The 24,004-nt window shown below is 45.6% G+C and overlaps 2 protein-coding genes across 7 annotated transcripts in view; one reads left to right on the top strand and one right to left on the bottom strand.

Annotated features, from left to right (window-relative positions):
• Positions 1-24,004, top strand: part of LOC120948514 (hemicentin-1) — a 194,028-nt gene that overhangs the window by 69,335 nt on the left and 100,689 nt on the right. For all 6 annotated transcript variants that reach the window (XR_005750957.2, XM_040364925.2, XM_040364927.2 and 3 more), the window contains 3 exons: positions 3,909-4,019; positions 21,036-21,239; positions 21,314-21,465. Coding sequence is in view for 5 of the 6 variants with exons in the window: in XM_040364925.2 (XP_040220859.2) it covers positions 3,909-4,019; positions 21,036-21,239; positions 21,314-21,465 (467 nt within the window). In the remaining variant the exon portion in view is untranslated. The remainder of the gene's footprint in view (positions 1-3,908; positions 4,020-21,035; positions 21,240-21,313; positions 21,466-24,004) is intronic.
• On the bottom strand, positions 996-2,662 carry LOC120948515 (phospholipase A1 member A-like). Its single transcript, XM_040364930.2, has 2 exons — positions 1,627-2,662; positions 996-1,534 (listed from the first exon to the last, which is right to left on the bottom strand). Exons 1-2 carry the CDS (start codon positions 2,592-2,594, stop codon positions 1,510-1,512), a joined length of 993 nt encoding a protein of 330 aa, XP_040220864.2. The 5' UTR covers positions 2,595-2,662; the 3' UTR covers positions 996-1,509.

Here is a 24,004-nt window from a genome sequence, read left to right as displayed (position 1 = left end):
GGTAGGGGGGGAAGAATTTTAATTGGGAAGCCCCCGGTTTCGGAGGAAAACAATTGCACTGGAACAATGCACCACCGCAACCGTAGTTCCGGGCAGGGGGGATATGCAGGGCTGCAATTCAAGCGTGCGCAACAATGCACCCCAGGGTCCGGAAAATGATTATTAGAAGAGGTGACTTCCATTCCCCAAACGAGCGCTGACCACAATGCGTATCCGCTGTGTGGTGCTTAATTGTGTTCCAGGATGCTTTGTGTGCACAGCTGTGGCTTCTCGTGGCGGGTGTTTGCATTGTGTACGTGTGAGTCTGCATGTGTGTGTGTGCATTCTTACGACGAGGAAGCCACAGTCAAACAGGGAAGCAAACACTTTCTTTTCGCCGTGCTGGAAATGAATTATTTTTAATCCACAGTGTGTCTGGGCTTTCATCGCAATGTCCAACGCAATCAGACAAAAAGCGTTTGTAAAATAGTTGCAATGACTCAGCAGAACCGCATCCAAATCCTTCCACCAGCGATGCCAAGCCATTAAACGATATGTTTTAAGCTCATCTGTTGAGCCGCTTTTGCCATGTTCGCATTAAAATGATGCACCACCACCACCATCATCATCATGCCCAGTGCACCACGTGGCAGCAGAACCGCACAAACGTCGCCAATATAATGGCAATGAAAAAGACACCCGGACACACGTTTGCTAGTTAAGCCCGTTTTTTGCATCACATACCGTACCTTGTGTGTGTGTGTCTGTGTGTATGAGGGTGCTAACCAACATCAAACGATGGCTTGGCAATCTCCCGTGTGGAGCTTCCGTGAGTGCGTCGCCGGTTTTTACTGCATATAATCATCAGTGTGTGGCTATCATCAACGAAATTGCTTTTCATGCCACCGTAAGGACTTGCTCGCTCTCTTTCTCTCACACTGTCTATCTCTCTCTCTCTCTCTTTGACTTAGTATATGGGAAATGAATGAGGAAAGAGATGCAGAGCGATGCATATATCAAGATGGAGGCAGCGTTCTTTAATTCCGCGAGATGCGCTGTACACGGGAAAGGAGCATAAAAAGCGTACCACCCATCCATCCCTGTTGCTCACACCGCCACCACCAGGCGCCGATGCGTCGATTCGACAGCTCAACATTTAAATTATGCAAATGCAAAGCATGCAGTACACTTTCGGTGATTGCGAACAATAAACCCCACGCTCGTCCGCGCTACGCGCTCTCCTCCCTTGCCGCATAATCATCATTATTCACCTGTTGGGTTTGCTGAAGCACACGTTGTGTTTTATGGTGGTGCTTTTAAGTGCGCTCCTTAAGCCTTAAATTCCATACTTTTAGTGCCCTTACTTTCGGGCATATTTTCCACCCGCTCCCACTTTTCGGATGAATGTAGGAAGAGGACGATCGTACGGAAGGTCTATTTTATGGCCGCACTTGTTACTACAAGTAAAAATACGATGTTTCAGGAAGATTTATCCGCATTTTCAATTCGCTTGCGCGTTTACAACTCCGCTTACAAGTAAAAGTCGCCACGAATTCTGTGAAAAACAAAACAAAAATAGCATTACACATTAAGCACCCAATCATTTGATCGAACCGTCTAACCGCTCAAGCTCGAGCACTTGCTTACCTTTGCGCATATATACCGAGGCGATCCTTCGTCGGCATTAGGCACACGCGTGCCCCGAAGATCGTCGGACACTTCTTGCCGATGATGGGGTTGTTCGGGTCGAGGCTGCTCACGAACAGACTCACCGCGTACCTGTGACTGCACTGTAGCGCCCCGGCTAGTTCGCTCAAACCGTCACCCTTTGCGGTGCAGGGCTGCTGCGGATGGTAGCCCTTGTTGAGCAGGAAGTTCTGCGCACCGTCAAGCACCTTTCCGAAGCCAGCCGTGTAGCGGGAGGTGTAGATCACCTGCACGTACTGTGCGTCCGACGCATCCAGCCGGCGCTTGGGCCCAATGTCGACCGGGTGCGAGAACAGCGGACCGGCCGGATCGAGCGCATAGATCGTACCGATCCGGCCCGGCAGCAGCTTACCCGTCAGTCCGGCAATGTGTCCGCCCATGCTGAACCCAATCAGGGTCACACTCTCGAGCGGGAAGTACAGCAGGCTGAGGTTCTGCAAAAATCCGAACAAATACTGCGCCACCAGCGGGACGCTCTGGCGGGCCGCGATCTGATACCCAAACTCGGAGTACGCTCTCCAGTCCAGCAGGCAGTAGTTGGTGTTGTTGGCGAAGCGCAGGTACGGCATCGTCAGCGCGCTGTACGTGCTGAGGTTCCTCTCCTGCCAGCCATGGATGGCGATCGTCAGCGGCAGCGAAAAGTTCAGCTTGTTCTGCAGGTTCACATCGCCGTACAATATTTCCTGGAAACGGGGCTCCCTCGTCTTGGTGCAGGTCAATCGGATGCTTCTCTGGGGCAGCAGCGTAGAGAAGCCGGCGGTTCGGGGCGGTGGGTCGATGTTCAAATCCAGCAGCCGTGCCAGCGGACCTTCCGCCAGCTGCTCCAGAACGGATATAAGATCTGCGCTCGCGGCAGCAGCCAGGTTGCCGCACAGCAGCACAGCGAGAAACGCAACGAGCTTAGCCATACTGGCGTGTCTGCGTTACGCAGCGAGCAGACGTGTAATGGTGCCAGCGACTTTGCGACACGTTTTAAGCAGTTAGCGTACGCGCGCTCACTTCGCATTTGAATGGTAAAAATGTGCTGCGATTTTGTTCGCAAACAAGGAAACCGGCGCAATTGGGACGACTACGTGGAGGCGTTTGACTAAGGGGTTTTGCCAGTTGTTTAAACATGTTGAGAGCCGAAAAACAGAGCCGAGGAAAGCCGTCTCAAAGCAGCAAGTAACTTGGTGTGTTTCGTGACATTCTAAATAACCTTGGGCGCAGCACGAGTTGAAGGGTTATTTTGACATTTGGGACATGTGGTACACATGTTCAAAGACCAATCTTTGTAACGTTTTCGGACTTCTATTCGAAGATTTTGCAAACAAACACACTTTTATTACCAAAACCTGAACCGTGTGCTATATCAAAATGAGTGTTTGAATAGGGTGCAGCTGTGCTGACAAATGTGATCAACACAGAGTGCCAAAGTGAGCATATTGCTAGTAAAATGAATCAGCAACCCGATTTTTCTAGAACTGTAAATCTCTGTTTAATACTTTTAGTAGATACTTAGAAGGAAATTGTCTTAAAAGTTCTTCAGCTTTGATTATCAAAATAACTTGTAATCGATCAATCGCTTGGTGTTTAAGGCAGTGCGTTGCGAAATAACCTTTAATCGTGTTTGCAAACCAACCTCCACTGCTTTGTTTGAATTAAATTGATAAAAAAGATGCAAGATAGCTTAACCTTCAGCACTGTATTTAATCATTTATCTCGTAACACAACACAACCTTCGTCAATCATTATGTGGATAATAATAGCACTTGGATACTTGTGTTATACTGCTCACGTGGCCATCTAGCGGCTGAAGGAGCTGAAATACAGACAACATTGTAACTATTTTTACTACCATCATCCTTAATCCGGCCCTTAACAACGTGTCGGATCGAAACGGGATCACACGTGGCGTACGTCGGTGATAAGGGACGATTGACATACGCTTACCGGTCGGCAAAGCCGGGCGGATATATTTACATCGTTCATCCTACCCACTGTCTGGCGTGCGTAAGGCACGGTTCGATCCTATTCATGCCATTCCACTGCCCATTGCCCGACCAACTGACACCGTAGCTTATGTATTCGTCTAGCTTAACAGGCAAAAAAAAAAAAGACGCCGACGCTGACTAACCCTGCAACCAATTACCTAAACGTTTTACTGTCCACTTTTATCTCGTTTACGCTTACTCTAATGATTCTCTCTTTCGGATCTTTTCGTTTCCTTTCCCCCGCCGCAGTACCGCCCGATGTACCGAAAATTCATAATGAGGCTGGAGTCGTGCTTCCATCCCACGCCGGACCCTACGAGGAGGGTGGCGATCTGGTGCTGATATGCGTCGTCACTGGAGGTATGTATCGCCTGTATGTGTGTGTATGTGTGTGTGTGAGTGAGTGTGTAGCGTACGTTTTCGTGTGTATGCGTCTGACTTTATACCTTCTTCCAAACCCAACCGCTTGCTGTAGGAATTTGTACGCTATTGGTGAGAAAAGAAAAACTTTTTTTCGAAGGATTTGCAACCATTTTCCCAGAATGGCAAAAAAAAGGGAAACCTCTATGCTGGGTACAGTGTAAAGAAAAAATCACACAGCTGGCTCTCGCGCAAGGAAATTGCCACTCACTTTGCTGTGAACGTTTCTAAGGCGAAGAGAAAAGAACTGAAAATTGCAATCGTTCCCCTTCTGGGCTTGTTATTTTTCCCTCCCCCGTTTTCCATTTATTTGAGTTTTGTTTGTTTGTTTGAATTTGGTGTCCACCGGGGACCGCCACACGTCGCTGGACTGTGTGTGTATGTAACATAGTTTCCAGCTGTTTGTAGAACGAAATGTAAATAGGTTTCATCTTTCCTCGGCTGCCTGTGCCGAGCTGCTCCGGAACGGTGTTGAGGTGTGCACCGTTGGACGCCGTGTGAAAAGCGTGGACAATGATGGTAGTACAGCAACCTAAGTGTTACGCACGCGATTCTAAATTTCTTTTTTTACCAATCTAATCGTAGTAACCATTGTTTATCCTTCCAAGTCAAAATAAGATGTTTCTGGAAACACGAATTATCCCGTCCGAACGGATGTTCGGGTAAACTTGGGAGGAAAATTTTAGTATAAAAGTAGGCCATATTTTGAATAAAGCAGGATTCAAACGCAGAAGCTCTTGGAGTAAAGAGGTTTAATTCTAAACATCCGAAATAGGACAGAGCCCCTGGATTTCCGAGCCAAACACCCCCTTCCGTCTGCATAGGCTTCCCAACCTTGGATCAGAAGCAACTAGCGGGAAGGACTGGTTAGTAGGCAAAGTATCAAATACTCTGTCCACTCTGCTGCTGTTTGTTTCTCCTCCGTTACAACCCTGCAACTCTTGCTGAGGGCCAAACCTTCGCGTGGCCTGCCGGAGAAGCTCGGTTCGTAACATTTGGTGGCTCCAGAGAGGAAGAAGATTTCGCGGAAAATTACGATTTCGAAACTATCGGTTCTTGAAAGACGGAAGAAGATTTAACAGAAAATTTCTTTTTCGAAGCTATCGGTTCCTGTGAGAATTTTCTCTACGAAGCATTCGATCTAGAAGTCTGTTGTGTCGGAGACATAATTTTTTCTGCTTGTCGAAAGGGATCTGTGTATTCTTTGCTGCACAGATATACTAACTTTCAACAATGGCGAGCAGAAGATTATATTTTGTTGAAAATGAGCAAGGTGCTTGTCGCTTGTGCACCAAGCCAGATGACATTGATGATATGGTACGCTGCGATGAATGCGACCGTTGGTTTCACGCTTCATGCGTAAAGGTGATACGATTGCCCGATGAAGATGAAGAATTTGTTTGCGTGAAATGCAGAAACGATAGGGCGGAGTATATGGAAATTTCGCAATCAACAAATCAGGATACAACCCTAAAGGCACTAATTGAAGCGTTGAAAATGAGTGGTTTGACCTCATCAACTCATATCAAGCGCATGACCCTCAATAGTTTGCCAAATTTTAATGGTACTTCAAAAGATTGGCCGAAGTTCAAACGTGCCTTTGAAGAAACCACTGAGGAAGGAAGTTTCAGCAATGTAGAAAACTTAAATCGTTTACAACATGCTTTGAAAGGAGAAGCAGAAAGATGTGTTCGTCGATTGTTTCTCGAACCAGACAACGTTCCAATCATTATGAAGAAATTAGAAGAACAGTTCGGGAGACCAGAACAAGTGTATCAAGATTTACTTGGAGAAGTATTGAAGGTTAGAGTCGAGAACCAGATGAAGATACCGGATCTGTCAGATGCTTTGGAAGACATGATCATCAACCTCAAAGCCATTAAAAAAGAGGGATACCTTCAAGACCATCGTTTAGTGGATGAATTAATTTTTAAATTTTCGACCGATAAACAATTGAAATGGATCGAATTTAAGTCTAGCCTTGAGAAAAAGAACAAAATACCAACACTTGAACATTTTAGTGAATGGCTTTATCCGATAGCAGAAAATATCAGAAAATTGCCGAAAAGGAATGAAAGATTTCGACAACCTTTAAACTTTCATCGTCCTCAATTTTCGCCAAATCAACAACGTCCAGCGGAAATAAACAACAATCGTCCGATGAATCGTCCACCACAACCTCATAATTCTCGCCCGACGAACACACAAACAAGACCATTCAATACACGTGTGCGGAACGTTCAACGATTTTTCCAGCCATGTCCATGTTGTCAGGGTTCTCACGCACTATATCGATGTGAACGTTTTAAGAATATTCCGGTACATGAAAGGCTAGAAATAGTGGTAAACAGCCAGCAGTGTCAAGCATGTTTGACATCGAATAATCATAGCCAGAACAATTGCAATGCGGCTAGAGAATGCGGTATTCAAGGATGCAGAGAAACCCATCATCAGTTACTGCACACTGGAGACACAGTTCGGATGAATTACCATCAAACAATTCAAAATGTCTACTACCAGATTGTTCCAGTGGTGTTGCGAAACAATAATCACACATTAGAAACGTACGCATTTTTAGATGCCGGGTCATCTTTAACACTCATCGAAGAGAATACGGCAAATAAATTGCACTTAAACGGTGTAACCGATCCATTAACCCTAACATGGACACAAAACCTATCGGTGCAGGAAAACTGTAGCAGAAGAGTGAGCTGCATGATCAAAGGAGTGAACGAGAAAAAAGAACATTTACTTAATGGTATACGGACTGTGAAAAATCTACAACTGCCAAGTCAAACGCTATCTGGCAGCATATTAGCAGCACGTTATCCGCATCTTAAAGGCATCAAGCTATCCGACTACCAGAAAGCTCGTCCAACTGTGCTGATTGGATTAAACCACAGTCATCTTTTAATGCCGCTTGGTCGAAAGATGGGACGACCGGAAGAACCAATGGCGATTAAAACCAAACTTGGATGGTTGATTTTTGGCATCGACAAAATATGTCTATCAGAAACAAATCACTTAATGATTCACAAGAGCGAGGATTTGATGACTGAAATGATGCGACGATATTTTTCCACCGAAGAGTTTGGCGTTAAACCGGTGAAAACAGTAAAATCTCAAGCATTAGAGAGAGCGGAGACCATCATCGAGAAAACACTGAAGAAAACGGATGGTAGATACGAAGTAGGCTTGCTATGGAGAGATGATGACGTCATATTGCCGAACAGCTATAGCAACGCGCTCCGTCGCCTAGCAACGCAAGAGAGACAGCTAGCAAAGGACCCTGGTTTGAAAAATTGGCTGTGCAAAACATTTGAAGAGTACCAGCAGAAAGGATACATACGCAAGCTTACGAAAGAAGAATTTAAACGGCATTCACAAAAAATATTTTACATTCCTCACTTTGTGGTAGTAAACAAAAATAAGCCGATACCAAAGCCGAGGTTAGTATTTGACGCAGCAGCAAAAGTCAACGGCGTTTCACTAAATTCACTATTATTAACTGGTCCAGACGAGATGGCATCTTTATTTGGAGTGCTTCTTCGATTCCGTGAAGGACCCATCTGTGTGTGTGGTGACATCAAGGAGATGTTTCACCAAGTGAAAATTCGGAAGGAAGATCAAGATGCGCAGCGAATTTTATGGCGTGACGGCGATAGTACCAGAACACCAGATACTTACGTCATGCAGGTTATGACATTCGGAGCAACTTGCTCACCGGCATGTGCGCAGGTAGTGAAAAATCGCAATGCGGAAGCGAATAGTGAAATGTACCCGTTAGCACTTGAACCAATTCGAAACCAGCATTACGTGGATGATTACCTCGATAGTTTCTTTTCCATGGAAAAGGCGATTAAAACGGTGACTGAGGTGATTCAGGTTCACGAAAATGGTGGATTCCATATAAGAAACTTCATCTCGAATAAGCGAGAGTTGATGGAAGCTATTCCTCAAGAACGACATCAGGTGAAGGCTATCGTCGATATAAAGGAAAAAGATTCGTGTGTCGAGAAGATCCTGGGTGTCCAGTGGAACACACAATTAGATTGCTTCGGGTACAAGGTAGATGTTGGACGGATAAATCTGGAAAAGAAGCCAACCAAAAGAGAAGCTTTGAGCTTCGTAATGAGTGCATATGATCCACTTGGCCTCATTAGTCACATAACCATCCAGGGACGTATTCTAATGCAATCTATCAACGCCGCAACAAATGATTGGGATACGCAGATTCCTGATAGTTTGCATGGAAAATGGATCGAATGGCTTAAAATGATCACCAGCGTTAAAGATTTAGCCATCCCAAGACCAATTGTTGCTTCAATTATGAATCCAGTTGAAATCCACACATTTGTAGACGCTTCACAGGAAGCATTTGCTGCAGCCGTATATGCAAGAAGCAATTTCAATGGTTGCTTTGTCGTACGACTAGTTGCAGCAAAGTCTAGAGTGGCTCCAACGAAGGCTTTGTCAATACCAAAACTCGAGCTACAAGCAGCAGTTTTAGGAGCCAGATTGACTGCTAGTGTAATTAAAGAGCTTCGATTAAAGATTAGTCGTACAATATTCTGGAGTGATTCGAAAACTGTTCTTGCGTGGATTAACAGCGAACATAGAAAGTATGAAGTTTTCGTATCGCATCGTGTAAGTGAAATATTGGACACAACCAGTGCCAACCAGTGGAGATGGGTATCCACAAAGGATAATCCAGCCGATATTGCCACGAAAATCACCAGCAATTCGTGGACATGGTACAATGGCCCACAGTTTTTACAAGAGCATGAACGTGACTGGCCTGGAGTACATGAAGTAGCTGTGGAACAGCACCTCGTTACCGTGCACAAAGAAACAATTGCTCCAGAATACTATTTTTCATCGTGGGACAAATTGCTGAAGCACCAAACAGTTATGAAAAAATACGTCGATTTCTTGAAGAACCGGAGCAATTTTTCTCGAACCATATCGTACAGGGACATGGAAACGGCTAAACTCTCATTACTGCGAAAAGCTCAGTGGGAAGGTTTTCCTGAAGAGATGGAAGCTCTCGAAAAAGGAAAGGAGATTTCGAACAAAAGCAGCATTCGAACACTAGTACCGTTTCTAGATGAAAAAGGAATATTAAGATCAAGAGGCCGTCTAGAAAATGCATCATGCTTGCCATACAGCGCGCGTTTGCCAATTATCTTACCCCAAAGGTCACGTGTTGTGAAACTTCTCGTTCGAGACTACCACGAGAAATATATGCACCAGGCAGATAATGTTGTAATAGGAGTTTTAAGACAAAATTACTGGATTATCAATCTACGAACAGTCTTAAAAAATGTGAAAAGTTGCTGCCAAAGATGTATTTTGAACACCGCTGCTCCTAAAGCACCTCTCATGGCACCGCTTCCAACATATAGAACGCATCCATACAATCCTCCATTTCTACATACAGGAGTAGATTACTTTGGTCCTCTAGATGTGACCGTTAAGCGCTCTACTGAGAAACGGTGGGGAGCGATATTTACCTGTATGAGCACAAGAGCTGTACACCTGGAATTAGCAGAGAAACTGGACACCGATAGTTTCATGGTGTGTTTGAATAACTTCCTTCATCGCCGCGGAAAGATAACACATCTGTACAGTGACAACGGTACAAATTTTGTTGGCGCAGAAAAAGAATTAAAGAAAATTGTCGAAGATATCGATCTAAGAATGGGACGTGAGGCTGCACTAAAATATAAAATAGAATGGAAGTTCAACCCGCCTGCAGCACCGCACTTCGGAGGTTCCTGGGAACGTCTGATTCAAAACATAAAGAAAGCATTGCGACATATGGTTACTGAATGGAAGACGCGGCACCCAACACCAGAAACTTTAAGAGCGACTTTAATTCAGATCGAATCCATTTTAAATTCGCGACCTTTAACACATTTGCCGCTAACGTCAGAAGAAGAAGAGGTTCTTACACCATTCCATTTCTTAATTGGTAGAGGTGTAGATTCCTTACCAGCACCTACTGAAACATCGCAAGTGGATCGGCAACAATTTAGATTGGCACAGCACAATGCCAAAACATTCTGGGATCGATGGAAAAAGGAATACCTGCCTACTTTGATCAAACGAAATAAGTGGACGTGCAAGGTAGAACCCATCAAGGTTAATGATATAGTGATCATCACGAATGATAACGCTCCACCTGGACAATGGCTTAAAGGAAGAATAGTAGAGACTGCAACAGCACCAGATGGACAAGTTAGATCAGTGTCGGTCAAAACAGTCCAAGGTGTAATAAAACGACCAGCAGTGAAAGTTGCAGTCATAGACGTGAAGCAGAAAGAGCATTTGCTGTTTGTGAAGAAGCCTCCGCATTCACCAACAAAAAGAAAAGTGCTATCCGAAGAAAATTTGCAGAAAGTCCCGCCAAAGAAACGTATGATAGCTCCATGCAATTGGGCTCCGAAACTTGTACAACAGTTGAAAAACGAAGATGATGTATGAATCGCGGCCAATATAGCATAATCCATTGGGATGAATTATGGTGGGGAGAATGTTACGCACGCGATTCTAAATTTCTTTTTTTACCAATCTAATCGTAGTAACCATTGTTTATCCTTCCAAGTCAAAATAAGATGTTTCTGGAAACACGAATTATCCCGTCCGAACGGATGTTCGGGTAAACTTGGGAGGAAAATTTTAGTATAAAAGTAGGCCATATTTTGAATAAAGCAGGATTCAAACGCAGAAGCTCTTGGAGTAAAGAGGTTTAATTCTAAACATCCGAAATAGGACAGAGCCCCTGGATTTCCGAGCCAAACACCCCCTTCCGTCTGCATAGGCTTCCCAACCTTGGATCAGAAGCAACTAGCGGGAAGGACTGGTTAGTAGGCAAAGTATCAAATACTCTGTCCACTCTGCTGCTGTTTGTTTCTCCTCCGTTACAACCCTGCAACTCTTGCTGAGGGCCAAACCTTCGCGTGGCCTGCCGGAGAAGCTCGGTTCGTAACACTAAGCATAACAACCTTAACCCTTATCATTCAACGAATTTTAATTCTTGGTAGCATATTTTATTTTGCTTTTGTGCTTGTCGTCTCTCCGTCAACGGAACGGCACACGGCCACTCGTTGGGGAGGTTTTTGGACCGACGAAAGGAGAAAGAGTGAGAGCGAAACGGCGAACCAACTGGCAGCTAGAGGAGCCGTTGACGTGAGGGTAATGGTGGAATTTGTTGTTATTTTCACTTAAAATATGTACACAATGTTTACTGGAATGTTTGGCTGCTGGAAATGTTTTTGCCTGAGCGTGAACTTTTTTTCCATTCTATTCGCTCCTGGATATGTAGTCCTTCTCTTCCTTGTTTATTTTTTGCATTTGGCTCAAACGGCATAAGCTTTTTGTTGTTGTTTTTTTACTGTGTGCCAGCTCGAGATGGGATGTACTGATTTTTGCGGGCACGAGTTTCCTCTCCAGGGTATGGTTGGAATACATTTACATTTCATTCTGAGCAGTGCATGTCCGAACTTTTTCCGACCTTTGGCACACAGTGGCCTGTGTTTGTCCATTTCTGGGTGGGTGCAAATTTCAGCTGTAGAAGAAAATATGTTACATTCGGTTTGTGTTCATTGGCCCTGTAGTGAGATTCACTTCATGAACATCAAACTATTTGTTGTAGACCTGCTGATGAATTTGCTTCCATTAATTTATAGATTATTTTTCATTTTATTTGGAAAAAAAATTGTAGACGAAATTGAATTGTTAAACATCAGTTTCAACTAAGATTTCAGGGCAATCGAATTATGATTCAAATCACAAGGAACAAGGATAACAGGCAAGAAGTGCCAATCTTCGTTTAAACAGAACTCATAAAACTAAACTACCGCTCGGCTTGCCTGCCCATTCTCACTCATAAACCTGAACGATTTCAAGCTAATTGACGCTACCTTGGTCCCCATTTCTCACGTTCGCGAAAACGATCGTGAGAACCTTTCAAGCACCATTTAAACGGGATTAAATCACCCCGAAAAAGAGGCCAGTACCTGCACCAGCACCTCATTTCCGATAGACGAGCGAGCCAGTGATCCAAAGTCTCCTGTGGACACTTTGGTAACGGTAACCGTCTGTCATGCCCCCGGCGGTCCCCACCGTCCCCAGTGGTGTTGGAGTGTTTGCTCGTCGGTTTAACGCGCAAAGATAGTTAATTAATTTTTGCACCGCCCGCTCGCCATCCAGTTGGAATGCGCCAGTGCGCAAGAATTTCCATGTTTGCTGTCCCAGTTTTCCGCGCGACCTTGATGCCTCGCGACCCGATGGGCTGATGGGAAAGGGACGAAAAAACGAAAAGAAAACGCACTGCAGTGAATGGTCCTCGTGCCGCACGAGCAGGGCCCTCCGTTCGCTAACTCTCAGATGAGCGCTGGGAAAGCACCACTGTAGCACCCTGTTAGGCCTGTCGGTCATTAGCATTATGTCAGTGCCCGTGGGGTGGGTTGGGTTGAGTTGTGCCCCAGTGCTTAAGAACTGCTTTGCAACACTTCGGGGAGTTTTTGCGACACGTTGCTTTCGATCACGTTTGCGCTGTTTGCCGGATGGCGTTTCGCTGGCTGTGGATGGTGGGAAGTGAGAAGAACACATAATTACATCTTCATTTGCGTTCTGTTTCAATTAATTTGCCCATCGAGGTAAGGGGTGCTACTTTGTGTGTGTGTGTTACCGTAACGTAATGAAGGTGAACAGGTTATGAAAAGGTTCCATTCTCGTTATTCTACAACATACAAAACATAACTGCTTTAACGTAACACATTGAAAACATTGGCCAATAATTTGCCCTTTATAATAGCACTCTCTGTTATGACTCCATTGTAAGTAACTTCCATTGATTAAAGCTTATCGCTGGCTCGGTGGACAAATATTCCCATATCTGCATTAGATCGTAATAACTGTCAGCAGCGACAAGAACAACCTGCTGACGCCGTAACAACGCTCAACGCCTCACTTCATTCGCAGCACACGCTTTCTGCTCCAGCAAACACGGCAATGCCGGTGTGCCCGTGAGTTCAATTTTCTGCAGATGTAAAAGAGCGCCAAATAACTTCACACCTTTTGTTATCACACTTACCCACACTCTCACCTTCGTGGCCTAACGGCTGGCAAACAGGATGCTGTTGGCACTTTTCCTTAGCATGCTACTGTTAACCGTGCCAAAGCATCGCGAGCATCACCATTAGCTCCCGACACCGTTGCCACCGTCGCCATCAGTATGCGTTTCGCGCTAAAATGGCGCCATTCTCTGGCATGATGAAGTCAGACCGGTGCTTCGCGTACAAGCGCCTGAACGCATTAAACCCCGTCACATAAAACAAAACGAACACGAAGGCACCGGAAGGCACACGGTTAGGCCGCTTTCGTGGGCCGAAAGAATGTGCCAACCGATGCCGATGCAGGCCCAACAAAAAGTAAGGTGGAAAAACCCAGCAAACCAGCAGCCGCACGAGGAGCTCATGAAAACGAATTCAATTAGTATCTAATGACGGCTTACATCTTTAATGGCTGATTAATTAAGCGATTAGTTCGGGTAAGCGATGCTGCCGCTGCGCCTTCTCGAGGTGTGAGGTGGGCCCCTCGGTGAGGGTTCGCCCGTCGATGTTAAGAATCGCTGCAGCGCACGATTTTAGTGCCACTTTGGCTTTTTGGGCCGGTTAAATCGAATCGATTCTTGCCGTCCGGTACCGTATCGGTTTGTTACCTTCTCTGTGTCGCGTTTCGATTAGGATTTTCGCAACGAGCTACGAGGGTTTTTGGGTGAATGTAAAAATTGAATTGTCTGTCCATGGAGACCCTCCCCTTTTTTTTTGCCGACGGGCCTTTTCATTCGATCGTTGCGCCATCAAGCAAGGGTTACGACGCGAGGGGAGCCGGTAGCCCGTTTGCTAACGGTAGTCACACTGCGGATAAACCCATTACCGAGCAGGGACGCATTGGCAGGAGGAAATCGATTTTTGATTTACCCTTTTGCTGGGGTTGGAACATTTCCTGAAGTGGAAGAAAATTGAACGAATTATTCGGTTCACTTGAATGATGGGGTCGCGACGATGGGGGGGGGGGGGGAAGAAAGTGATCAGTGAGAGGCTAAGGAAGGGTTAGCGTTCGATTAAGAAAATTGCGTAAAAGGGAAAGTTAGGAGATTGCGCTAACAGAAGAAAAAAACGGGACTTTCAACCAATCAAACACTCGGGCTGTAACAGTTTCGTCATTGTGCGAACTTAAAATGCGATCAAATGTCCCAACACCTTCGAAAGGATCGAGGGAGCAAAACTACCGAGCTGCTGAATAGAACAACTGCATGGAGGTAAACACAGCACTACACTTTCCGCACTCCCTCTCTCCATCGTTCGCTTTCGCTTTTCCGTGAATAAAGAATTCCTCCTATTTCACGGTACTTGAATGAGAAACTTTTTTTTTGCGTGTTTCTTACCCACCAACAATCATCTCCACTAACCCAACCCTACGCTCCAGTGCAGTGTAACGGTGTACGTTGCTACTTTGTTGCTACTCTCGGTACTTCTCGCCCCCCGGGGCTCCACCAACACTGACCCTGGCCAGAGGAGTGTATAATATTACACGGCAAGTCCGTTTTAAGCGGTGAGGCAAATATATCCCACCACCCAGAGGGCACCGAAAGGTACGCTAGGTACGGTTAAAACAGGTCAGCCTTCTACCGGTTGCCACAATAAACACACCGAGCTCGCGGGGAGAGAATGCTATCGGAAAGGGGAGCTTGTGTTTTTTTGTGTGTTGCCGTTACTGCTTTTGCCACTGCCGTTGTTGTGTTATAAAATATGAATTTTTATAGCACAGCAGCAGAGCGTAAACATTTGGGGAGCGCAGGAGAAAGGTGACCACCGGGAGCCGGTGGTGCAATGTAAGGTTCCTCCCTGGGGGTGTACCGTGCATGGATGAAACTTTAACCCAATGACCTGTGGAGTGGGCTTGATAAAAGGTTACCATTTTTTTAAAGACCATTCTTTGGCTGCAAACTGCTAATTGGAGCAATGTTTGCAGTGCGTTTAAACATTTAAAGCAAAGCACTAGAGAGCATGAACATTGTTGCAGTTTCGTCTAAAAATCAAACATATGTTTGGTGCTGTTGCTGGTTGCTTAACATAATAATTTTGTTACTATTTGTTTGAGTAAAGGGTTAACCCACGTGTCTTTCACACTTGTGATGGGTCATGCCTTCCAATCAATAGACGGTGTACGATCTGTCAAAGTTGGTTGGCATGCAAGAAGAAGGAGCTTCATTATAGAAGAAAAAAAAACTAACAGCAAAGGAACTACAGTGTCCAAAAATAGCTTATTTTCTAGCGCCAATAGTGCTACTATGCCCTATCGATCTACTAGCAGCGTAGGTTCAATGCGTCAGTATGAGTAGTAACATTCGACAGATCAAGTGAGCAGTTGCCTGCACTGTTAGAATGGTAAATAAACCAACGGAAACCGCTAGCAATCAGTCCTTCCAGTAATCAGCCCTCTCGAAGCCAAACGGTCTAACTATTTCGGTCCGAGTCTGTACACTCCGTTCTGCTTGATTGTGCTAGCATCAATGAGTTCGTTGAAGGGCAGACAAAGTACCTAAATGAAGTACAGGAAGGTCATCACCACGTACCACAACGTCATTGCGATTCGTTTTGTTTAATTTGGTCAATTATACAAGTCTTGGTCAGCTAAAACAGACGTAACACTTTAGGTATATTTATGGAATACGATGATTGTTAAATAACTGTCATTGTTTCGTAATACTGCAATACTCATGCAATGCTATCACAAAGTATGCCATCCTACAACTATCATGTTGCTATCGGGCACTTGTTTTATTGTTTGCTTTCCTCAACATGCACGGTGGCACAAAATCAACAAAAAAAAGAAATTTTCCCTCTAATCTTCTTATACGACCACAGTCATTCCATTTTTTTTTTTGCTTCCAATCCATCCTGTAACCTCACATGCTCGCTACAGAAGCAAGACATTGCTCATACGAACTAAGGGCAAACGGAAACAGAACACACGGTCGTAGCAAATCGTTACTCTTCATCATCAAGACCATTGCCATTCACCGTTTGACCATGTGGATGACACAATCTCCGATCCACATACAAAAAAGCAACTCACACAACTACACGCACACAAAACCGACGGCCATAAGACTGCGAAAAGGTTGAAGCTGCAGCAGGGCAGGAAAATAAAGCACGGCGAATGGAACGGATGCGTACGGGACGGTGTAATGTCACCACGATAATTAAGATTAAATGATGCATGATGAGGTTCGGATGCTGGGAGGTCGATTAGGCAAGACCCGCACGGACGGGCTCACCGGAAACACGCATCCCCGTTCCGCATGAAGATGGCATAAAAAGAAGAGAGGCCGTTGAATGAATGAATGGATCGTGAGTGGAAAAGATTATGCTGAAAGGCGCCGGCACACAAAAGGACGCAGCGGCCGGCCTCTCTGGAAAAAGCGACTGGCAGTCATTTTACGATTTAATTAATTTCGCCTCATTCATTTTCGCTCCGATGCCGAACACCGTTCGTTTGACGATTTGATTCCCTGGTGGGGAGGGAGCGATCCCGTAGATGGTTGGAACAGTGGACATTGGCAAGACAGTGAAGAGCATTCTAGGGAATGGAAATCATTAGAGGATACGATGTGGAAAAGATTTCCTGTCCTGCTGTCACGGTTTCAGGACGTTGTGTGTGTGTTTGTGTTAGGAAAATGTTTCCTGTATGTCGGTGTTTCTTGAGAAATCGGTCCCTTTTTTGTTGTAATGGGGATGGGAATTTTCATTTCAGTCTCCGAGGGGAGAGAAAGATGAACTTTGAAAGTATTTCCGCAAACGTTCCGAATGGACCCGGACCCGTCCTGGCGTCGGTTCACTTGCTCCAACCATCACCTCATCGTAAGCATCAGATTTCACGCCAATAAGAAGATCTTAATTGAAGATTGGAACTGTTTGCGGAAGTTAAGTGCCTGAACGGATGTCTAATGGAAACTTTCCACCCGCTGCGTCTCGACCCTAAATATTGAAAGGAAGTATCTGTTCCTCTGTCCGCATCGTTCTGTTTGCTTGAGCGTTGGAAATCAACCAAGAATTGAGTGATCTTTTTTTTATTAGCAGACAGCCATAGCCATACCAGGATGATAATAATCGAAAATGAAGAGATTAATTTGCTACAGGTTTGCAAGTTTTTCTTAGGGTTTTTTTTATTACACGGTCTACCCTATATTTGTATAGAACTTCCACCGCAGCCCGGGCATCAGCAAACGGGATGGGCTGGAAGTTGATCAGGATATTATTTTCTTATTGTGACATAAATACTTCCGGGCTGTGGAATTTATCGTGCGTCTTACTGCAGCAAGTGTATGCGCTAACCGTATGCGTACGTGCCGACCGAAACCTACCGCTTAACATATTTTTCCGGATTATTTGCATAAGAAAAAAAATCGGAGCACCCCTCTCGCCAATAGCAATCGACATCGATTGAAGTGAATAAAATTCCGCACTCTCGCAAACCATCGCAAACAGGGGTTTTGGGCGCGAAGGCTTTTCGCAACAATTTCTATCGATTTTCCATGCCTTCCCACAAACCAGCCAGCAAATGGTTTGGAGGCCGTAAGGTCACAGCCCGGCACACACACATACCATCTGCCTGTTTATGATGGTGTGGAATATGTGCGCCTAGACCGTACCGTTCCGTACGTTCGACTTTCCTCCGCTCATTCGCTCCGGTCGGCACGGTTGGGTGGATGTTTCACCCTTCGGGTAAGAACCCGCCCTCCCAAGAACCGACCGCATGATGATTGAGCGGGAACTGGAAGGCAAAAGCACCATTGCCATAAAATACTGTAAAGGCAGCAGCTAAAAGAAGTCAAGCCAAAAGCCTTAAGCTGTACTCTTCACCAGTTGGAAAAATAGGAGCTCGAGAACACGCCGCAACCGGGCCGAAGAACGTGTGCCGTGTGAAAGGTCAGCCTGAATGCTCGATACGTCGTGTGCTGCGAATGGCTATGGGCGAATAAACTCGACTTTCCTACCACCTTCCAGTTTGCCAGCAAAATAGCGCCGGGGAAGAGAAAGGTAAATTCCCCAAAGATCCTCACCCGAAGCAAGCGAGAGAGAGAGAGAGAACGGGGCAAACATTCAATACTGTCTATCCATTTTGTGGTGCTACCCTTAGGTGATCAATAAAAATTGGCCTCCTTCCTTTCTTTTTACTTTTGTTATTAAGTTCCTTTACTGGCCGCTGTGGTCGCTCTTCCATGGCCACGGCTCCTCCCAGAGAAAACCTCAAAAAACTTCTTACACTCCTCGGGGAGCATTAAAACGGATGAAATAGAAACCTAACCTCCACAACAACAACCTAGCACCGAAGCCCCGACTGTGTCGGCTTTTCCTGTCCCATTACCCTGCCCGCCCGGTGAGGTAAGATGAGGTCAGCTTTACATTACTTCTCACTTGGCGCGTTTCGTTTTCGCTTTCCCGCTGGAAGCCGCTCTCGCTTCCGACCGGTGGGTTCTTACGGGTACTTTCTTTCCTTTGTTTCCTGCTTTTCACCTCACGGTAGCAATTCCGACCAACACCTGCACGGCCGAGGCTGACCAGCGCCGGTTCGACATGCACAACCGGAAGCACAGCTTTACCGAACCGCACCCTCCCAAAGGAAGCCCGATAACTGTACGGTCCGATACATAAACCCGTGAACTTTAACACGCAATCAATTTTGTTTACAATATTTCTTCATTCAATTACCAACGGTGGCCAGCGGCCGGATTGTTGCCGAGTAGAATGGAAACGTTTGTTTCACAGTTTCTGCCTTTTAACTGGTAACACACACGCACATAGCGCAGAAGAAATCCTATCTACACAGACAAACGTCCAACACAATGAATGATTCTGCAGTGCCCTAGGGAAGTCCGATAGTACATTAACAGATTGATGAATGATTTAATGCAGAGGAACTTCAAAGGTTGAAATTTCTTTTTATTAGAAACATAACAAGAGCTCTGGCAAGAACTTAACTATTTATGTTATAGTTCTGATTTCTGATAAAAAGAAATTTATTAGAACACAAGGATATTATGTATAACTTTCAAAAACTTTACGAACAATGGTTTCTTCAACAAGAATCAATGTTCTAGTATGTATTGTTTTATACCTGCTGAACTTAATGAAAGTCACAAAAACATTGTGAAATTCATCTCCCAACTGTACCCAAAAATGCATGAAATCTCTCCTTCCATTGTCTGATACCGTGAACGTTGCAGCATGGTTTACCCCGTTGCTTGCAGCAAACACCTTGAGCACATCCTTCTTGAGCGTAGTAGCTCTAGCCTGCACATCAGCCTACGGATCGTCTGTAAATTATCCCATTTATCAAACGATACGCCACAAAAGTGCAGAACATGAAAGTCCCCGTGGAATGTTCCGAGCCATGACATGCACCTTTATAGCAATTCGTCGTCGAGAAACACTACACTCACCTCCAGAACCCTCATGCTGGAGCAACCTAGTTCGTTCTAACCTCAACACTGCGACTCGAGCGTGTGTTTGTGTGTGTGTGTTTCCAATTCCCTATTCTCATCAGCCAAAGTTCATCAACGGTGCAAAGCACTGGGCACGGAAGTCTATCTGCCGTTCCCAGTTTAGCTAGGATGTGGTAGCTCCCTCGTGTAAACCTAGACGTTCTACCAAGACTTCGTGACACCTGTTTCACCTATTCCGACCGCCCGCACTCTCGTGACTTTTCGTGGAAATATACATTTCAATAAACATGATCGAATAAATAAGCCTCTCGACCTCTTGAGATTCGTCGCGTGCCACTGCAGACCCACAGAAGGGAAGGCAGAAGAACGGTTGCCTTCATATTCCTAGTTCACCATCCCGCAGCACACGTTTCTATCGGTACGTGCGGGGTTGCCTACCATTCAGGCGCACCGTTGCGCGAACGGTGCGTTGTCTAGAATTTCCGCATTCTATCTCCCATAACAACGGGCGCGATTTTCGTTGTAAGGAACGCCCTGCTTTTTCCGGTGCAAGCTGTGCGCACAACGGTGCGAAGCGTGTCTGCCATTCCCGAGAAAGGTTGGAAAATTTCCGCCCCGGAACTGTGGTTCATACGCGCACTCTAAAAGGTGGAAAATTTGGAGGTTGTGTATGGTTTATTTTGCTTCCGATGATAACCACGTTTACAAAAGAAACCATTGCCAACGGCTTTTAATTTGAGTGACAAGTTTCACAGGGGATCCAGCTAGTATTTTTGGCGAAATTCTTTGATTCTTACAAACATGTTCTCGAAATTCGAACCACATAATAAACGCACAAAAATGTGGTCGGACGTAACGCACCACTCAAGAAGCAGTTCGAAAATGCCGTCCCATAGGGACCAAAGCTCAAGCTAAACCAAAGCTAAATAAATCTAAATTTCGCCAAATTAAACAGTTGTTATGAATTATCTGCCTGATGCTGTTGCGTCGAGCTGGGATAATCTAATTGGTTCCGATTTTACGAGCAACCATTTGTTGTCCACGCCGCCCTGCAGGAGCTGGCCCTAAAGCGCCTCGGCCGTACCATCGTACTGTCCGCTCGACATCTCGTCGCCGAAGTGGAACAAATTGCGGTATCATTAGCGCCGTTACGTCTATCCACCGTACCGACGGGGTCGGTGGGTCGTTCCGGGCGGACGGCTGTAATTGATTTAATGATAACATTTCGGTCAATATTTACACTATTTCGTCACTGCTGAGCGAGCCCTGGTGAGTTTCTTGGTTTTGAGAAGAACAATTTCTAAGAAAAAGTGTACAGAACCGTACAAATCAGTACCGTAATCCAAATTCCACCACACCGTGGTGGTTGCCAGTTTCTGATCCTGTCCGCACACAATTAACGTTACGATTTTCTGCTCCCTTTCGCTCTGTTGCAGGCAATCCTACGCCGAAGATTACCTGGTCCAGCAACGGCAAGACGCTACCGAGTGCGATGATCGATTATGCACACGAATCCACGCTCAGCAGCCGGCTCGTGGTGAGAAATCTGTCCCGCGCCCACCAGCACAACGTGTACAGCTGTCAGGCGAGCAACTTCTACCGGAGAAACGTGACGGCCAACGTGACGATAGAGCTGCGATGTAAGTGTTTGTCACAACCAGTTGCGCAAAGCTGTTTCATTTCACTATTATTTCACTTTTGCTTTTACTTGCAGTACGCCCTCTGGCGGTAGAAATCGTTAACGGCAGCAGCCCACTGTCGGCTGATCGGCGCTACATTGTGCAGTGTCAGTCGGTGGGTTCGCGACCTCCGGCCAAGATTACTTGGTGGATGGGTGGCGTACAGCTGACAGCGACCAACCAAACGGTAAGCGTGGAAAATATGTATTCTATTGGCTGCATAATACACCCAACATGTTCCATCATTCGTTTCACACCTTCAAAAAACAAAACGTTGTTTCATCATAAAATGCACACGCTACCCACACACCGAACGACTCTTCCTCGAGGCCCCGTCATATCGTTTCCATTGCAAAAAAGAAAATCCACGAAACCTTCATCATCGTTGATGCTAAATAGCTTGCTCGTTCGTTTTTTTTTTAAAACGCCTCATCGTCTCAACCCTCGACTCCAATTGCTGCCACCTCCATCACCTTATCACGCTCGGTGCAGCCTGTACACCTTCGTCAAATTTAACTTTTCAACCCAAATCCCTCCCAGCTGGGTGCGCCGTAATGGTACTGTTATTGTTATTCGCACTCACACATGCCAGCTGGTGTGCTAATTTTACCTTGCCTCCAACGATTTCACACTTCCGTACATGTTACAGCAGCAGCGTCGATGCGGGGGGTTTACCCTTTTTTTCTCTCTCTCTAACTGCTCTCCTTTTGGTTCACTCACAACACACGATCCCTTATCCATACCCGAAGCCATAATGGGTTGAAGAGCCCAATTTCGTTGGGCACCGAGCAACAACAGCACATATCCACACACACACAAAAAACGACTGCTAATGGAGCCGTGAGTGAATTGGGCCTCACCATTTAGACACCCGGCTACACCCCCCCCCCCCCCCCTGCCCGATGGTGCGGTGTAAGTGCAGTAGGTACCGCTAGGGAAAACGGTGGTAAATAGGGATTTTCTGCTGCGCTGCCGGGCACAGGAGATAGGCTCCTTACAGTAGCAGCAGCAAACAAAAAAAAAGAAGAACACTGAAGAACACTGCGCCGCATCGGTCCGTTCGAGTGCTTCCCGTGCTTGGTGCGCCGATCCATTAGGGAAGCGATTTGTACCCAATTGATGGCTAACGAGAAGCTAACCGAACGCGATTTCGCCCCAAAAAAAAAACCCTCGATTTGGGCCCGTTGCCTAGCTTAACCTTTAAAAATTGCATCGCCTTATTTTGGCGCCCATTTCTTTAACGATTATTGCGTCCTCCTCGCAACCCGGAACGGCATCCCGACTGGTGCCATATGTTTTGGGTGGGTGGCCGAACACTGAGTGAACACTTTTTCGAATTGTCCGCTGAAAGTAAGCGCCGTAATCGGTTGATTGAGCCGTTTCGTTGGTTTGCTTTTAATTTGGCCAACGGGTTTGGGTACGGCACTTACTGGAAAAGCATCAGCAACGAGTATCTCATTTTGAAATCGAGTTTGTGAACGATCCAAAATGGACACAAAATGTTTTTTTTTTTGCTTTGTTTCGTAAAGTAATGACATGAAAAGAAGACACCGAGTCCAAAAAAAAACAACCTTCATGGAGACCATTTTTTACGCTGCATGGTGTAAAAAGGGGAAAAGCATTCTTTTACCATGAATAAATCACTTGTTACATCATTCATAAGCCTGTGTCAGTCTGTGCTGCCTCTCGACGGGGACAGGACTGTACCTTCCACTCCCTCACACACCCTTTCTAACCACGCAAAAAGGGAAGGAAACCCCTTAGGCATAAATGATAGAAGCAGGAGCCGCAAAAAAAACCCTTACCTCAACATACATCTCATCTCAACGGATAAGCCGTGAAAAATCTTCATTTTTGTTTCACGAAGCATTTTTCGTCCTTCTTCCTTACTGCCGTTTTGTGCTGCTGTCTCGCCCGCCCCAAGCATCCCAACAATGGGAGCCGGATTTGGTCAGCATTGCTATCATTCTTCAGCGCTTCGCCCGAATCCTTTTAGGAGAATTTAATTTATGGCGTCCATTTTTACAACCCGATGATGGGTTGCGCCTGCCGTGGACCACCCCGAGCACGAGCGAGCGAACTGACCGCTCGGGTGCTTTTTTGTTGTTGTTTGTTTCGTTCGTTTTTTTCATAGTTGCAAGCAAAACAGCAAAACGTTGGGTTTCAGCAAGAAAGCACAAGACAAAAAAAATGAACACAGCTACAAAATCAGCTCAACAGCCGTGGCGAACACACCGGACACCGCAGCATAATGTAGGCGATATTCATTACGAGGAAAAATGAAAGGATTATTAAAATTATCCCTACACAAAGTCACTGTCATGTAGATTGTGACGAAATTTGCATCATCTTTCTCCGGGCTCTGGGGTGGTGGTGCTATTATGTAGACAGTCGCTTGGCTTTGCTTTGCTCTGGTTAGGGGTAGCTGTGTCTGAAAAAAGGAACCCCGTAACCATGCCGAATGTTTCCCATGGAGAACAAATGCGGCACGCTTCAAGCACCGCAAGCAGCTGACATGCTGTAGCGGTGTAATATGTTCTCATTTCTAGTTGCTAGTAGAACTGAGTTTTCGCACAAGGAGAGCAGCAGTATGTTTAATTTGTGCTTGTGGAAAAGCTTTATTTTTTTTAAATTTTGAAATAGTAAATCCAGATAAAGAAACGTAAAGCGTAAAAAAAATCTGAAACGTGAGCTTCTCCTATCGACGGTACGATAAAGAGATGTTA

The sequence above is a fragment of the Anopheles coluzzii genome, chromosome 2, assembly GCF_943734685.1.
Source record: "Anopheles coluzzii chromosome 2, AcolN3, whole genome shotgun sequence".
Taxonomy (NCBI): Eukaryota; Metazoa; Arthropoda; class Insecta; order Diptera; family Culicidae; genus Anopheles; species Anopheles coluzzii.
This window is presented reverse-complemented; position numbering and strand designations above follow the sequence as displayed.

Coding starts and splice junctions, on each gene's coding strand:
- LOC120948515 (XM_040364930.2), bottom strand. CDS start 2,594: ATGGCTAAGCTCGTTGCGTTTCTCGCTGTGCTGCTGTGCGGCAACCTG. Junction 1,535..1,626: donor CTCGGTATATATGCGCAAAG/GTAAGCAAGTGC, acceptor TGTTTTTCACAG/AATTCGTGGCGACTTTTACT.